Source organism: Bombus affinis, chromosome 5, assembly GCF_024516045.1.
Source record: "Bombus affinis isolate iyBomAffi1 chromosome 5, iyBomAffi1.2, whole genome shotgun sequence".
Lineage (NCBI taxonomy): Eukaryota > Metazoa > Arthropoda > Insecta > Hymenoptera > Apidae > Bombus > Bombus affinis.
Window position 1 is genome coordinate 2,170,357 of NC_066348.1, and position 13,829 is coordinate 2,184,185.

Sequence of the window (13,829 nt, forward strand, 5' to 3'; positions counted from 1 at the left end):
GAATAATCAAGCTCGTCCATCCTTTGTTCATATTGTTACAACGGTGTATGAGGTTGTTATTTGTCGCACTAAAGATGTTCCCAGAAGCAAGATATATCGTTTGTTCGAACCGATAGTAGTTTCGGCAATGATCACGAATATTGAAAAGGGAGCGCTCGCTTCTCGACCTTTGAGAGGAGTGCGGATGCGTGAGCTTGTGTTGTAATATAGAAGCGTGATAATTGTTTATAGAGTTCATTACTGTATCTTTATCAATGTTATACAAAAAGTCTGTAAATATATAATGTGTAAAAGCTAGGTTTGCTTTAGCTTTTTAAGTTCGGCCGCGAGGCAATTGGCAACCAATTCTAACGCACACGTTACTAGAGATGCACAATTAAGTATAGGCAGAATTCACTGTAGTGGTACCGACAGATTTTTGCGAATATTTCAAGAACTAAGATGGAGTGGCAGTTACATGTATAGAAAAAAAGAGTAATTGTTTACGAAGAAGCTCACTTCATCGATTTCGATGATTTTTGAATATGCTGCAGAAATCAACATTTGAAACAATATTTTCCTATACATATAACCATCGCTCAGCCATAGTTTCCGACATTTTTGACATTTTTACTTTGATGTGTATTGGATACCGCTTAAGCTTGGGTTAGACTAGTTTACGGACATGATTATATTACATGCTCTGATTGCGATGAGTTTATAATCTCGCGTTTCAATCTGTGAACACAGGGAGAGAGAAGATAAGATTTTTAGTTGTGTATAATAAAAAATTTAATTTGTGTATAATAATTTGTGTATAATAAAAAATTTAATCTACGCTTAACCCAATATAGGTCATCAAACTTTTTGGCACAAATTTGGCATAAATTGATTGAAATCAGATCAGAACTTATTTAATTTCTAGCAAGTATGATTTGTATTGATTTAGGCTTGGGTTAAATACGTTAAACCATTTGTCGTGAGATGGCCGGCCAATAATAACTGCAATAATGAATTTAAGGATTGTCCTACTAAAAATCGTTTCTTAGGTTCTACAAAATCATCGCGGGTCAAGTATGTAAATGTGATGTAGAAGAAAGTTCGTCATTTACTGAATGCTCTCGAATAGGTAAGCTAGATTACATTTTTTCTCATCTCCTTGTGTTTAAATATTGAAATGTGAGATATATAAACCCATAGTGGTCAGGGCATATAATATAATCATGTCCGTAGATAAGTTTAATTCAAATCTAAGCGGCATCCAACGTACATCAAAGTAAAAAGATGTTAAAAATATTTTCATAAATATCTTGGAAACTAAGGCCAAGCAGGGATTATATGTATAGGAAAAAGTTGTTCAAAATATTGATTTCTACAACATATTAAAAAATCATCGAAATCGGAGAATCCCTCCGATTCATGTCCCTGATAAGATTAAAAAATCATCGAATCTAGGATAGTGACAGATTTACATATAATTACTAATAAGTTTCTCAAATTTGATTCAACATATCAACCAAGTTATTATATACAACACTCATAAATACAAAGAAAGTCAGGGTAATCATCGATATGTTATCCATCTCATAGATCTCGATAACTTTTTTGGATATGTTATAGAAATCAATATTTTGAACAACTTTTTCCTATACATATAACCGCCGCTCGGTCTTTGCGAGATATTCGCAAAAAGATGTTGGTAAATATAGGGAGAATTCTTTCTGCCTATAATTGTGCATGCGTGACAACGTATGAACCATTAATAGTTGCTGACTGTCTCGAACGAGACTTTTTCATATAATTGCGATTAAATTAGGATGATCTGTATCTATGTAGTGTACCAAATGATCCTTCCCGTCTAAAACTTACAGTCTCCTCCAATGAAAATCAAGGCTATTCTCTCTAGAAAATTGCCAGAAATGCCATAGGACTGACCTGTACTGTCTCATGGTAGTTTCCTCTAGATAAGCAAAATGTTAGTAAAATGCCGATTTCTTCTGAGTGTAATTCTTCCTTAGGAAAGCCTCTTCGATACTGTAATTGCAATCAAACGCAGTTGACTCGGCTGTGGATACATTATCCTCCTGCATAAAGTTAAAAGTAAATAAATATCAGGCTCGAGAATTATTGGGTCTCCTACCGCCAATTCTAAAAATAAATACTACGATTGGTTTGGCCAATCCGGGATGGTGATAATGTCTGTTGTTCTATTTTGCTTCATTTTTAGAAGCATTCTGTGAATCTGTCTGAAGGGCAGAATACATAAAATTTCAGATTCGACCAGCTTACTGTAAATACGCCGATTTGTAATGCGTCTGGTTTCTAAGAAAGGAAAAATTCGCATTTGACATTCATTCTATACGCAAATAAATCATTTGTGGTTCATCTAATCCTTTAGCGATAATATCAAAGGCTCGTTGTGTTTTCACTCGGTATACTCATTCATAATTCTCAGCAGTCCGTCTGCTTATTACCTTCCGATGCTGTGTGCGATGCAAGAAAGACGATGTACTTGTCCTTTGCCTATTGCCAGATGTCCCTCGCTAATTTTATTTATGCGGGCAGCGTACACTCTTTATTCTGTTTACATACGCTATTGCAGTTGTATTATCAATCTTTAAGAGTATCTGACCTTCTCTTACATTATCTGTCAATTTTCCTAAAACTATCTTCATCGCAAAAATTTGCTTGTAATTTATGTGCAGTTTCTTTTCATTTTCTGCCCAGAATCCGAAGGCGTTGATGGAGCTATTTGTTGCTTTCCACAGCGTATTTGACACGCTTGCATATTTCCATTCTGAACTTATTTGTTTTAATACTTTTTCTTACCCCGGGTAATTAATTAATCCACCAAGTTAATGTTAATATAGGGTTAGGTAGATCAAAGGTCCAATCGGTTTGATTTGTTTTTGGGAGAATTGCTTTTCCTATAATTGAAGTTATTAATACCAATGTCTTTTCCTTTTCCAACGATTTAATGTGCATTAAGTCATATACAACTGCTAGGCACACCTTTTCTGCCGCGAATAATGTTAGATTCGTCTCAAGTCTTTTTTCCCTATTCCAACTCTCTCGTGTCGATCATCAGTCCGCAAAATTTGTACCTAGTATTCGGGACAATGCTATTTTTTCCTTAGCCCTAAGACCTAAAGATCGGAATAATTTTGCCGTTTCTGTGATGTTTGTATTACATGCCACGTAATCGGCCACAATGCACAAGATATCATTTAGGAGAGCTACCAAGATTAGTTCTCGTGACTGCAGGTAAGTTTCAATATTTTAGTAAAAATAACATTGGAAGAATCGTCCTAATTACTCGTACCGAAGGCATTTTCGGCTCTTTTTATGTATGAATATTGCGTAGCACGCATTCTCGAAACCTGCTGTTCTGATGTAACAGCCTAGTGAAATTAGCTTCTTTTTCGCCGTTCTTATGTCGTCTATTTTGAAATGCTAGGTCTGGATGAAGTTGTTCAATTTTTTTAGATTCGGAATAAAACGTAATGATCCATCTGGTTTTTTTGACCAGGAAATAGTTGGTTGGTGTTTGCTTGCCCTATAAGATTCTATTATTACTTTTTCTAGTAATCTGTCACTTATTGAGTCCTCTCGTGCTGTAACCTATCTATCATATTTTGGGGCGGTTTTTCCTAGCTAACCTCTCTATCGAACTGTATTCTGTATCCCACAATGCAACATGGGGCGAAGTTGTCCGAAATCTTTTGCTAATTGTCTACAAATGAATTTAATCTACCCGTCATTTTACTTACATTTATCTCGGATTGTTCTACTTTCTCATTTTGTTGTAACTCTGATCGTATATCGATGATAACGGCATGTAGAGGGTGTTATTATTTGATCTCTTTATCGAACTTGCTACCCTGCGTCTCTTTTATCTGAGAGATTTCTACCAAAAAGAAATTCTTTCTTCGGGACACTTCTCAACTTCTTATTCATCTCAGCAATTCTCGACTTCATCTGCAAAAGATAGGTAATGAATTGTTTGTAGCTAGCATGTACGTCATGCGAGTGTATATCATCTTGATCTATCTGCATCATATAGTATTATTTTGTTTTCGCATCAGACATTTTGCGAACGTCTGATGAACGTTCACCGGTCCCTGTGATACTGATAACTTTTGAGTTGACGGGTTTGGTCGCTTAGTTTTTGATATTTCATCAGCGATGGTTAATAGTCCGTAATGATTCTAATACAATTATCATATTTAGAATTCAAATGTAATTATTTAGAATTTGTCCTCTTCACCGATTTCGATGATTTTTTAATATGTTGTTAGGAGAATGGTTCTGAATAACTTTTTCCTATACATGTAACAGCCATTTGGTTTTAATTTCTGAAATATTCACACAAACTGTCTTTAATATTGAATCCTGTCTAAATGTGCGTATCTGTGACACAGTCACAAATATAGTCGGTACATTCGCTGCTTCGTTCACGTTTACATCTATCACTTATCGTTTCTTCATCATTATATCGTACTTCATGAATCCAACGCTCCTACGAAAACTTGATTTAGTAGTAGTATACAGGGTGTTCGGTTATAGGCGTAAAAGAATTTAAGGGGTGATTCTTCAGGCTAAAATAAGATAATAAAATAAGATAAGAAAAATAAGATAAGCTAAACTGCGGGATGCGCAGGGATCCTTAAATCGAACGATACATGGACAGCAGCTTACTTCGTGCAAGTCGTAGAGAAGAGGATTGTAGAATTCGGAGATGTAAGCCATCCTTTTTTTCTTTTTCTTTTTTATATGTGGAGAAATCCTCATGGACGGCCCGCCGTTTCCCAGGAGCGGCGGAGTAGTGTCGGACTTTACCGACTAAAACCCCACGGTGGTCCGCCTGACGCTCAACAGGGATGCCCCGGGACCTTTTTCGAATTACTACCGGAGCATTCCTGCGTCTTCTCGTATTCTTGTATTCTTGGGGTCGTCGTGCAAGTCTGAAGAGATCCCAGATCCTCCTCGGCGTGTTGGCCTCTATGACTACCTAGGGCGGCGCAAGGCCGTCCTTCGATGCGGAACCCTACAAGGGTGGGATGTTCTCACTCTCTCCCGCTCTGTCTGCTCCTTTACAGTGTATCGAAAATCACTCCATGAAATTTTCGAGTAGATGAAATTGTTTTCTTTAATCCTTTATCTCTATAAATAATTAATGGCACGGATTTCTTATCCGAAGGATCGGTAGAATATTCAAGGTCGCCTATCCGCCGTTTATATATGCTATAAACAAAAAATAAGAGTTAGGTTTGGGTTACATGTACCATAGAAATACATGTGCGTAAGTGAATGCAATATAGAAATCGAAAAGGAATGCTACATGGAAGTTCATTCTATCCTTGTTTGATCAAATATCTACACTGATGTCGTTCATTGATGTTACATTTTTATTTATTGTATGAATATGCATGTGTTATTAGATTAGGAGACAAGGTGCCTGTTTGCAACGTTCTCTTTCCATGTATTTTATATATCTTTCTCTTTCCTGTATTTTTCAGCTCGTTCATTCACTCTATTTATATATTTCCATAGGTCATTGTATCAACCAATACTAACACACTGTTACGCTGTTACGCTCGTACAATTATTCAAAAATAATTAAACAGAATTCACTGTAGTTGTCTCGTCACCTTTTTGGAAATACCTCGGGAACTATGGCCGATAGTTACACGTAGAATAAAAAGTTCTTCAAAATCATATCTGTCACAACATATTAAAAAATCTTCGAAATCGGAGAGGACGATTCTAAAGTTTCATTTAATATTATAATTTCATTCAATATCTTATCTTGGTACATACATAATAGCTTTTATGTTATGTAAATTAAACGATATGTAGCCTTTTATGTAAAGAATTATGATCATTTTTGCTTTTTCGAAAAATATTGTAGATATAGAAAATTGATATATTTTATTGTATTGATCATAAAATAATGCAAAGCAGTTTCCTCTTTCATCTTTTCTCTATATTTGGCATTTACGAGGAAAACGTTGGTTTGTAACAATGCAATAATTCTGCAAGTGGATTGGCAATTAATTTATACACATTTAATTCTCGCAGCTGTTGCATAATAGAATAGATAGTGATATATGTATTCGTAACAATATTATTACATTATTAATAATTACGTATCATTTTTTATAAATATTTTTATAAATCTTATCTTACTGTATTTACTTGAACTATATTTTATTGAATTTAATATTAATTATAATTATTTTACTTGTCAAAGATTTATAATGATTGCTGTTTTTAGCAATATGTATTAGTGAATGCGAAAACATAATCTTTTTAGAGGTACCAGAGTATAATTCTGAAAGAAGTTGGTTTGAACGAAAAAACTAATCCAGAGGGTGTAGAAGAAAACCTCAAATCACGTGTAAAATTTTATGGAAATCAGGCTAGTTCAAGATTACTTGGACCAGAACTTGTTTTTCGTGGGGTTTTAGTCTCAACATTAGAATGCCTGGACTGTCATCATTCTTCACAGAGTACAGAACCCTTCTTAGATCTCAGTTTGCCGGTTATGGCAGATAAACCACAACCACCAGTTTTGAAGTAAGAATAATTTTCTGAAATATGTGACAGAAGAGAAAGACGTGAATGTCTCATTTAATCTTATTGACTAAAATATTTTGTACAGAGATGTTGTATGTATTTTAGAAGTTAAAATGTAAAAGTTATTAGGAGATCATTACGTGATTCTTAGGCAATATTTCTGCGATGGAAATATAGACCAATATGCACATAAAAAGGTGTTAAAATCATCTTTATCCTTTTTATACAACGTTTAACGTCCATACAACGTTTCTATTTTTCAATTTCATGTAATATTTTATTTCCTAACGTATAAGATGTGTTTTAAAATCTTAATTTCAAAACGTTTGTTACATACACAAAATCTGGAAATTTCTTGAGTGTTGCTCTTGAATCTACATAAACATGTATGTATATTCAAACATTACATTTGCAGCTTTTAATAAGTGAAATATATATGTATTGTGGTAGGATGAGTGCGGAGATGATAAACATAAAAAATGATGGTTGCATGTGGCTTAGCGACAGCGTGATGCGCTATCAGCTGATTGATTGTGAACTCCTCACGAGTGTGTCATGTAGGAGACACAAGAAATTAACTGGTCACCGGTGATCTCCTCGCGTCGTAGTTCGAACGTTTCGCAAGTAAGGTAAAAAATTCGGACTTTAGATATGATAGTAAAATTTATTGTATGAATCCAACAAAGTAACAGAGTAGGTTCAGAGTGTTATAACAAAAAGCTGTTGATTTGGGAGGGTTCTTATATTAAGGTTTGGTCTCTTTGAAGGGGTTATCATCGGGTGTCTATCAGACGCGGCTATTCTGTTACTATTTGGTTAATGTTTCGGTGGCTGTGGCATGCAGGATGTTTTGTCTACCCCATTACTGTTTCTGAGCCTGTGACAAGTGCGTAGCAGCGCTCATGCATCTGGCCGTCCTAGCAACGCTCACGCAACATCCTTCTCTTTTTATTTGAAAGCGTTTAAAAGTAATACACAACAAGAAGTGATATATAGTGAGAACAGTAGATAATGCATCTTTATACATAGTCTATGAATCGTCTCGGAAGTCTCCTTTGTCGGGTTAACCTACATCCTTTCGCTTGCGTAAACTGTGCGGTCAGTGTGTTTACAATGGGAACGTCGCTTGCCGCTTGGTTTTGAACATTCATATTTTCAAGCAGGATGTCGATTTGCGCTACGCTTTGATTAATTTACAGTTTCATTTATTTCCAGAATTTGGATTAGGTCTATTTGAGTGGACAATTCCACCATAGATCCGCATATGAATTACCCATACTTTGTAGCATTGATCTTCTCTTTGCGTGATAACGTTTATCACAGGCGCGCTCCTAGTTCTCCTTCTTCACGTTTTCTTCATTCTCGATTGTGCCATTTAAAAATACCTTTTTGGGAGGACTGGGTTGAAGGATTAGATTCTTTGAGAGAATATAGTTGGAGAGGGCTGGAGTATAGCCGTTATTCAATGGAAAGATCCTATAGGCTAATAATATATTGATTGGACACTATTAGTTTTAGTTTATTCGTTTTATAATTGCAGGATGACTATAGATATTTTAAGGCACGATTAGCATGCGCGTATTTCACTTTGTACCGCTTAGATCGATTTGATAAAAATTTACATATTATCAATTTGGTATTTGAAGAACTGCATTAATATTTCTTTATCAGTCAGAACCTGGAAATTAGCAATTGTTGATACGTGCTCTAATAAAATAACCATTCCACGCATAATAATACTTTATTATATTAATACGCTAATAATTTAGCATTTAATGCGGGATTAAACCCTTATTTAAAATAATGCCTTTTGTTACAAATTTTGTTAAAACTAATGTCAATGTTTCGTTGTGTTCTTCGGTTATTCGAAAATCATCACGTTATTTACATGTATGATAATATTAAATGTACCATTTAATGGCCCAGAGAATTTTTTAGAAAAATGATCTGGCGCGCAGTTAACGTTGTACGACAATCTAGTGAATATACATATAGCTACCGAAAGAGGTTACAAAGTTCGTGAGCAGACTGCTTTTATGCAATTCGTATTAATGCTACCCCGTTTTCATATCGGACTTCGAAGAAATCTCATTGAAATTGAGCTTTTTCTACATGATTACCAAAGGACTGGTTCAATTCACCTCTCGAGCCTCTATCGATGTTAATAAATTCGATGAACAGTCTGTTCGAGGAACGGATATAATTAACACTATGATTGACTATGTCGTGGCGATGTGGAATCTGCTTGGTATTGCATATCCACATAACAGTAAGACATAATTCCTTTTACGTGCCTGTTACGTGTGTATCAAAATAATTGAAGTTACAACTGATAAAATTTTTCATGATCGAAGAGATGGTGTTATCATTATGTTCTGTAACAAAATACGCGCTGTAAAATTTTAAGCAACTGAACCAATAGCAATGATTTAAACAAATGATGTTGAAAATGGTGCGTTGATATTACATAGTGCTATCGTGTACCATTTAGTGTGTTGTATTATAAATATTTTATTTAATTTACTAGGTGTTTATTCAATCTAATGATTTATTTAATCTTACTATTTTGTCGAGTTCGTATAATTTCTTGTTTGTGTATTCGGTTCAGTTCAGAAATATCTATATAAATATTTGTTAATTTATTTAAAATCAGTTGGATTGCAATTATCTTATTAAATATTCATGTAAAGGATTGATGCTAATAGAGATTCGAAAATTATTATAGTTTGAGGCCGTTGAAATCTACAATTCCTTGCCATACAGATATCAGGAGTCTCGAAAACTGGTAGATTAATTGAAAATACTGCTTAGAAATATTTATATTTCGAATACTGTTAGTCTATCTCTGTTTTTATCTCTGTTAGTGTCAAAAAGTCTTTGATATTAATTTATCGTTTATTGACTAGCATTATTATACCGGCGTTTTCTACGCCATCATACATATGATTAAATGTTCACAGTAATGACATTGTTTTATTTGTTATGATTAGTTGTTATAAATTCATTGATAAGGATTTGATTAAATTAGTGAACCTGATGTTACTACTGCGTACATTAGGATTGGATATATTCCTGTAACATATAATACTAAATAATTCATAATATACACGATCACATTTGCAAGGATTTTCTTCATATATTAACTTGAAAATATTATTGATATTACTAAATGTCTTTATTATAATATTCAGGAAATCGCAAGATATATATGATGAACAAATTAATCTGAGATAATATGGATATTTATAATATTCATCCACACGACGTTCCTTGCTTGTGTTCTGTACTATGAATTGCGTTTAGGACTTTACAACTCAAGTCTTCCAATTTCTGATAAGTCTGCAATACGTTTTCGTATGGCCTTCCTTTTAGTCAATAAATGTACGGATAGAACTCAACCTTTCCAATTTCAACACTTTTTTTTAACATTGGTGAGAGCGCATAATATCGAACAACTTTTTCCTATGCATGTTACAGGTAGTCGGCCTTACTTTCCGAGATATTTGCTAGAATCTGTCACTACTATTAGAGAATCCTTTGTAAAATTGAACGTCTATGGCAGTATATGCGTCTGTGTTACTTGCCAACGGTGGGATAAAATTACCTGATCGAAATCTTCTATTTATGTATACAAATGAGGGTGGGACGGCCTTTGGGTATTCAAAATGAAGTTTTAGGCACATCATGCATATGCGACGCTATACAAAATATGTTATAACTCAATTATAGATGAATATCATCAATGTATTGAGTTTGGGTTTGGATTAGTATTTTCAATCTAGCCGCCGCGAGTTAGTCAGTAATGCATACGTAAATAATTGTTCTGCTTCGTAAAATAATATCAATTATTCATCGACCTATAATTTTTATAATTATTTGTTATTATTTCATGCAATTGTTACCTGCCGCCTCGTGGCAGTCGAATTTAAAGTCTAGCAGAATTCTGAACCCAATATATCAACGATATTTAGCTTTAATTAATTATGAGTTATAAGTTATAGCAGATATTTGCAGGCTCGCATGTGCAGTTGTGCAGGGAGGGGGGGGGGGGGGGACTTAAGCTCGCCCGACTCACGTTTATAAACAGGAGATAGGCGGTAGGTGGATGTCAACCAATACTAACGCATATGCTGCCAAAGACGTATAACTATAGGCAAAATTCACTGTAGTAGTATCGACAGTTTTTTGTGAATATCTCGAAAACTAAGCAAGACCGCCAATTACATGTATAGGAAAAAGTCGATTAGAATCATGGTCTCCATCAAATGCTAAAAAGTTATCAAAATCGAGAGGTTGACTTCTATTTATGCATCTACCCAATTCAGTTCTTCCAATAGCTGATCAAATGATTTCAATCTTGGTACAATAATAACATTTATTGAATTATATAGGTGGCATTTTATTTCTCCATCTTTCACACAACTTGAATAGATATATTCAATATAGGGTTAGATATATTCTCGGTTGCCGACCAACGGATACAAAGCCATTATAACAATGTCACTAAGTTGGTATGAATTTGTCGATTCATCCCTGCTACGTATACGAGGACCTGTATCTTTCGAACACATGAATGCTGAGATTTTATATTTCGACACATACACACAGTCCACCATCTCTTTCTACAATACTCACATCTCGATTAACGGCCGGTGCCTTTCGGAAGTATATCCTTCATTTTATTTGGGAAAGAAATAATTTTATCCAAGATACGTTAGTGCATTCTTAAAAGTAGTAACGCTATTATAGGTTGTAGGGATAAAGCACTCATCCTGTATATTGAAAGGATTCATTAGTTTCCTCTTTGTATATGTCATATATATTATGATATACGATTAAATGAGACATTCTATACAAAAATAGTAACAGTGTACTTAATAACATTACTAAAAATAAGGATAGGAACAGTAATAAAAATATATTACTATACCGTCATAACCTTGTAGTAGTTAATATTTTATAAATTATTAAGGATATTCATTTAAATCAACACATACATATATTTTTATTATATTAGTCTATAAATATATTCTTAGTATTGTATTGAAAGTGGTAGAAGCGAATTTGCTTACACAACTTTTGCATGTCTTGCTATAATTAATGAAGTAATAATGATTCTAATTGAATAACTTTATCACGTATATATTTATTTAAGAAGAAAAAACAATGGCTTTGAAGATACATTTGATATAATGGGAAATAATATTTCACATGTACCTTCAAAATATCAATCAAAGAAAGAAAAGAAGGCTGCTCGGAAAAAACGAAAAAATAAAAAGCAAGACATTCGTGATCATGGTGATAGTTCTGTCCCGGATAAAAGTAATACTGTTGAAGAAAATAATGGTGTACTTGAATCAGGTAAAATATTTTAAATTTTGTAAGCATTATTTTGCATCAATTTTTGAAAACTATAACATTTAGTTTAACTAATTTTTCGAATTCAGATAAATGATTGAATTGAAGAAAATATTTGCATGAAAAGTCGTTTTTTCTTTTTCCTTTTTCTTACATCATAGTAATTTGAACGCATAAGCATAGTAACAAATTTTTGTAGAAGAGAGCGATGCAGATGTGGAAGATAATGCAGAAATAGAAGGCCTTCTTCCAGAAATTGCTGAATCAGGTTATAGTTCAGAAAAACAGTCTACGTTAACAAGTCCTGCCTCTCCATCGACCGATACGATGAAAGCAAGGGAAGCTATTAACGAAATACCATTAGATAATGACGTACAATTTGGTGCAACAAATAATATTTCCTTAATACAACTTTTAAATCGTTTTGATGCAAATTCGTTGCCCAGGTATTATCAATCATAATAGGATAAATTAATTTGCTATTTTTATTAAATAAGACGTTTAATTCATTACTATATTTGCTTCACAGTTCGAGTTCAAATGCATGTACACCAAAATTATCGCAAACAAAAGCTTTAGATGCTCTAGATAGTTCTGAAAGCTTGGAAACTGAAAGTGGAATCCAAACTAGATTTTCTATATCTACTTCTTTAGCAATGACCTCAGATTTAACGAGTCCAGAAGATCCAACTGTTAGTTTCAATCCGATTATGTCAAAAGAAAGTTCAAGTTCTATGATTGCTTTAGCAAATGGTGAAACTATGCAGAGTGTTAAATTATCAACACCTAGCCTGAATTTAACGGATTCTGTTAACCACATCGAACAAGAAGCATCTACGTGTAATCAATGGTATCGTAGAAATTTATTTTATTTTTTAAATTCCATGCTTTTATATTTCATGTTTATGTTAAATATTACATTTCACAATCTTTTAGTTTTATTATTATTGAATATTGATTTTTATAGGTATATACATCAAGGGTAAATGCTCCCCTCATTCATATACATCATCCATTTTTATATCATTATACTAATTTCCGAACATTGCGTCGAATAATAGTAAAGATTTATTATACATACGTACATAGGGATTTTTATCTTTCGAACGTATAATTTCTTAAAACTAAGATTTTATATTTGGAGTCCGTTCACATCCCTTACATTATCCACCAAGTTTCATCTTGATTGGCTACTATCGCCATTCGAAACAATATTCAAAATTATTTCTGCAATATAAAAGTACTTATGGGGTTAATGAATCTGCAGATGAGTATAAATGCGCAGATTAAATGCATTTTTTACATAAGTAGATTTAACTGTGTTTTAGGTTTAAAAAATTCTAACAAAATTATGGTTCTTAATTTTATAATTCCTGGGTGGGTGTAAGCTTCCTCGAACTTACAATTCAAAATATAATAAAAATAGAACTATTTCTATTTTATAATAAATCATGTATTGTCGTATACATGTTTAAGTTTTGATTATTATATGTGAAAAATACTACACATAAGAAAAGGAAGACGGAATAGGTGTCACTACGTGTTGCGATCGTAATATTAGTCGGCCCTTAGTTCTTCCTATCTTCAATGATAATCACAGAATGAAGAATCCAGCAATCAAACAAAACAGTCCAAAAGCGAAAATTCAGCCCATTATAAACGTATTGATGGCCAAAAACAAAAGAACTAAATATAGTAGTTTGTCAAACAATCAAACAAATCTGTTTTAAATGCAAAAATTATGCTGAGAACACTTAGTAAATATTTTACTTTGCCATTTTTACTTAACACCGAAGGAATCAGTAGAATTAGATTCAAGTTAATTTCATATCATTATACTATTTTACGGTGCCATTGCATTATACAAATATATATAAAAATAAATTCGGAGCAAGGCATGTGCCACTTTCGTG

The 13,829-nt window shown here is 33.5% G+C and overlaps 1 protein-coding gene across 5 annotated transcripts in view; it reads left to right on the top strand.

Annotated features, from left to right (window-relative positions):
* LOC126916139 (ubiquitin carboxyl-terminal hydrolase 16) overlaps positions 1–13,829 on the top strand; it is a 45,938-nt gene that overhangs the window by 23,222 nt on the left and 8,887 nt on the right. For 4 of the 5 annotated variants that reach the window (XM_050721593.1, XM_050721592.1, XM_050721595.1 and 1 more), the window contains 4 exons: positions 6,296–6,558; positions 11,714–11,919; positions 12,116–12,362; positions 12,446–12,766. In XM_050721593.1, coding sequence (XP_050577550.1) covers positions 6,296–6,558; positions 11,714–11,919; positions 12,116–12,362; positions 12,446–12,766 — 1,037 coding nt within the window. The remainder of the gene's footprint in view (positions 1–6,295; positions 6,559–11,713; positions 11,920–12,115; positions 12,363–12,445; positions 12,767–13,829) is intronic. The other variant, XM_050721594.1, reaches the window with a different exon arrangement.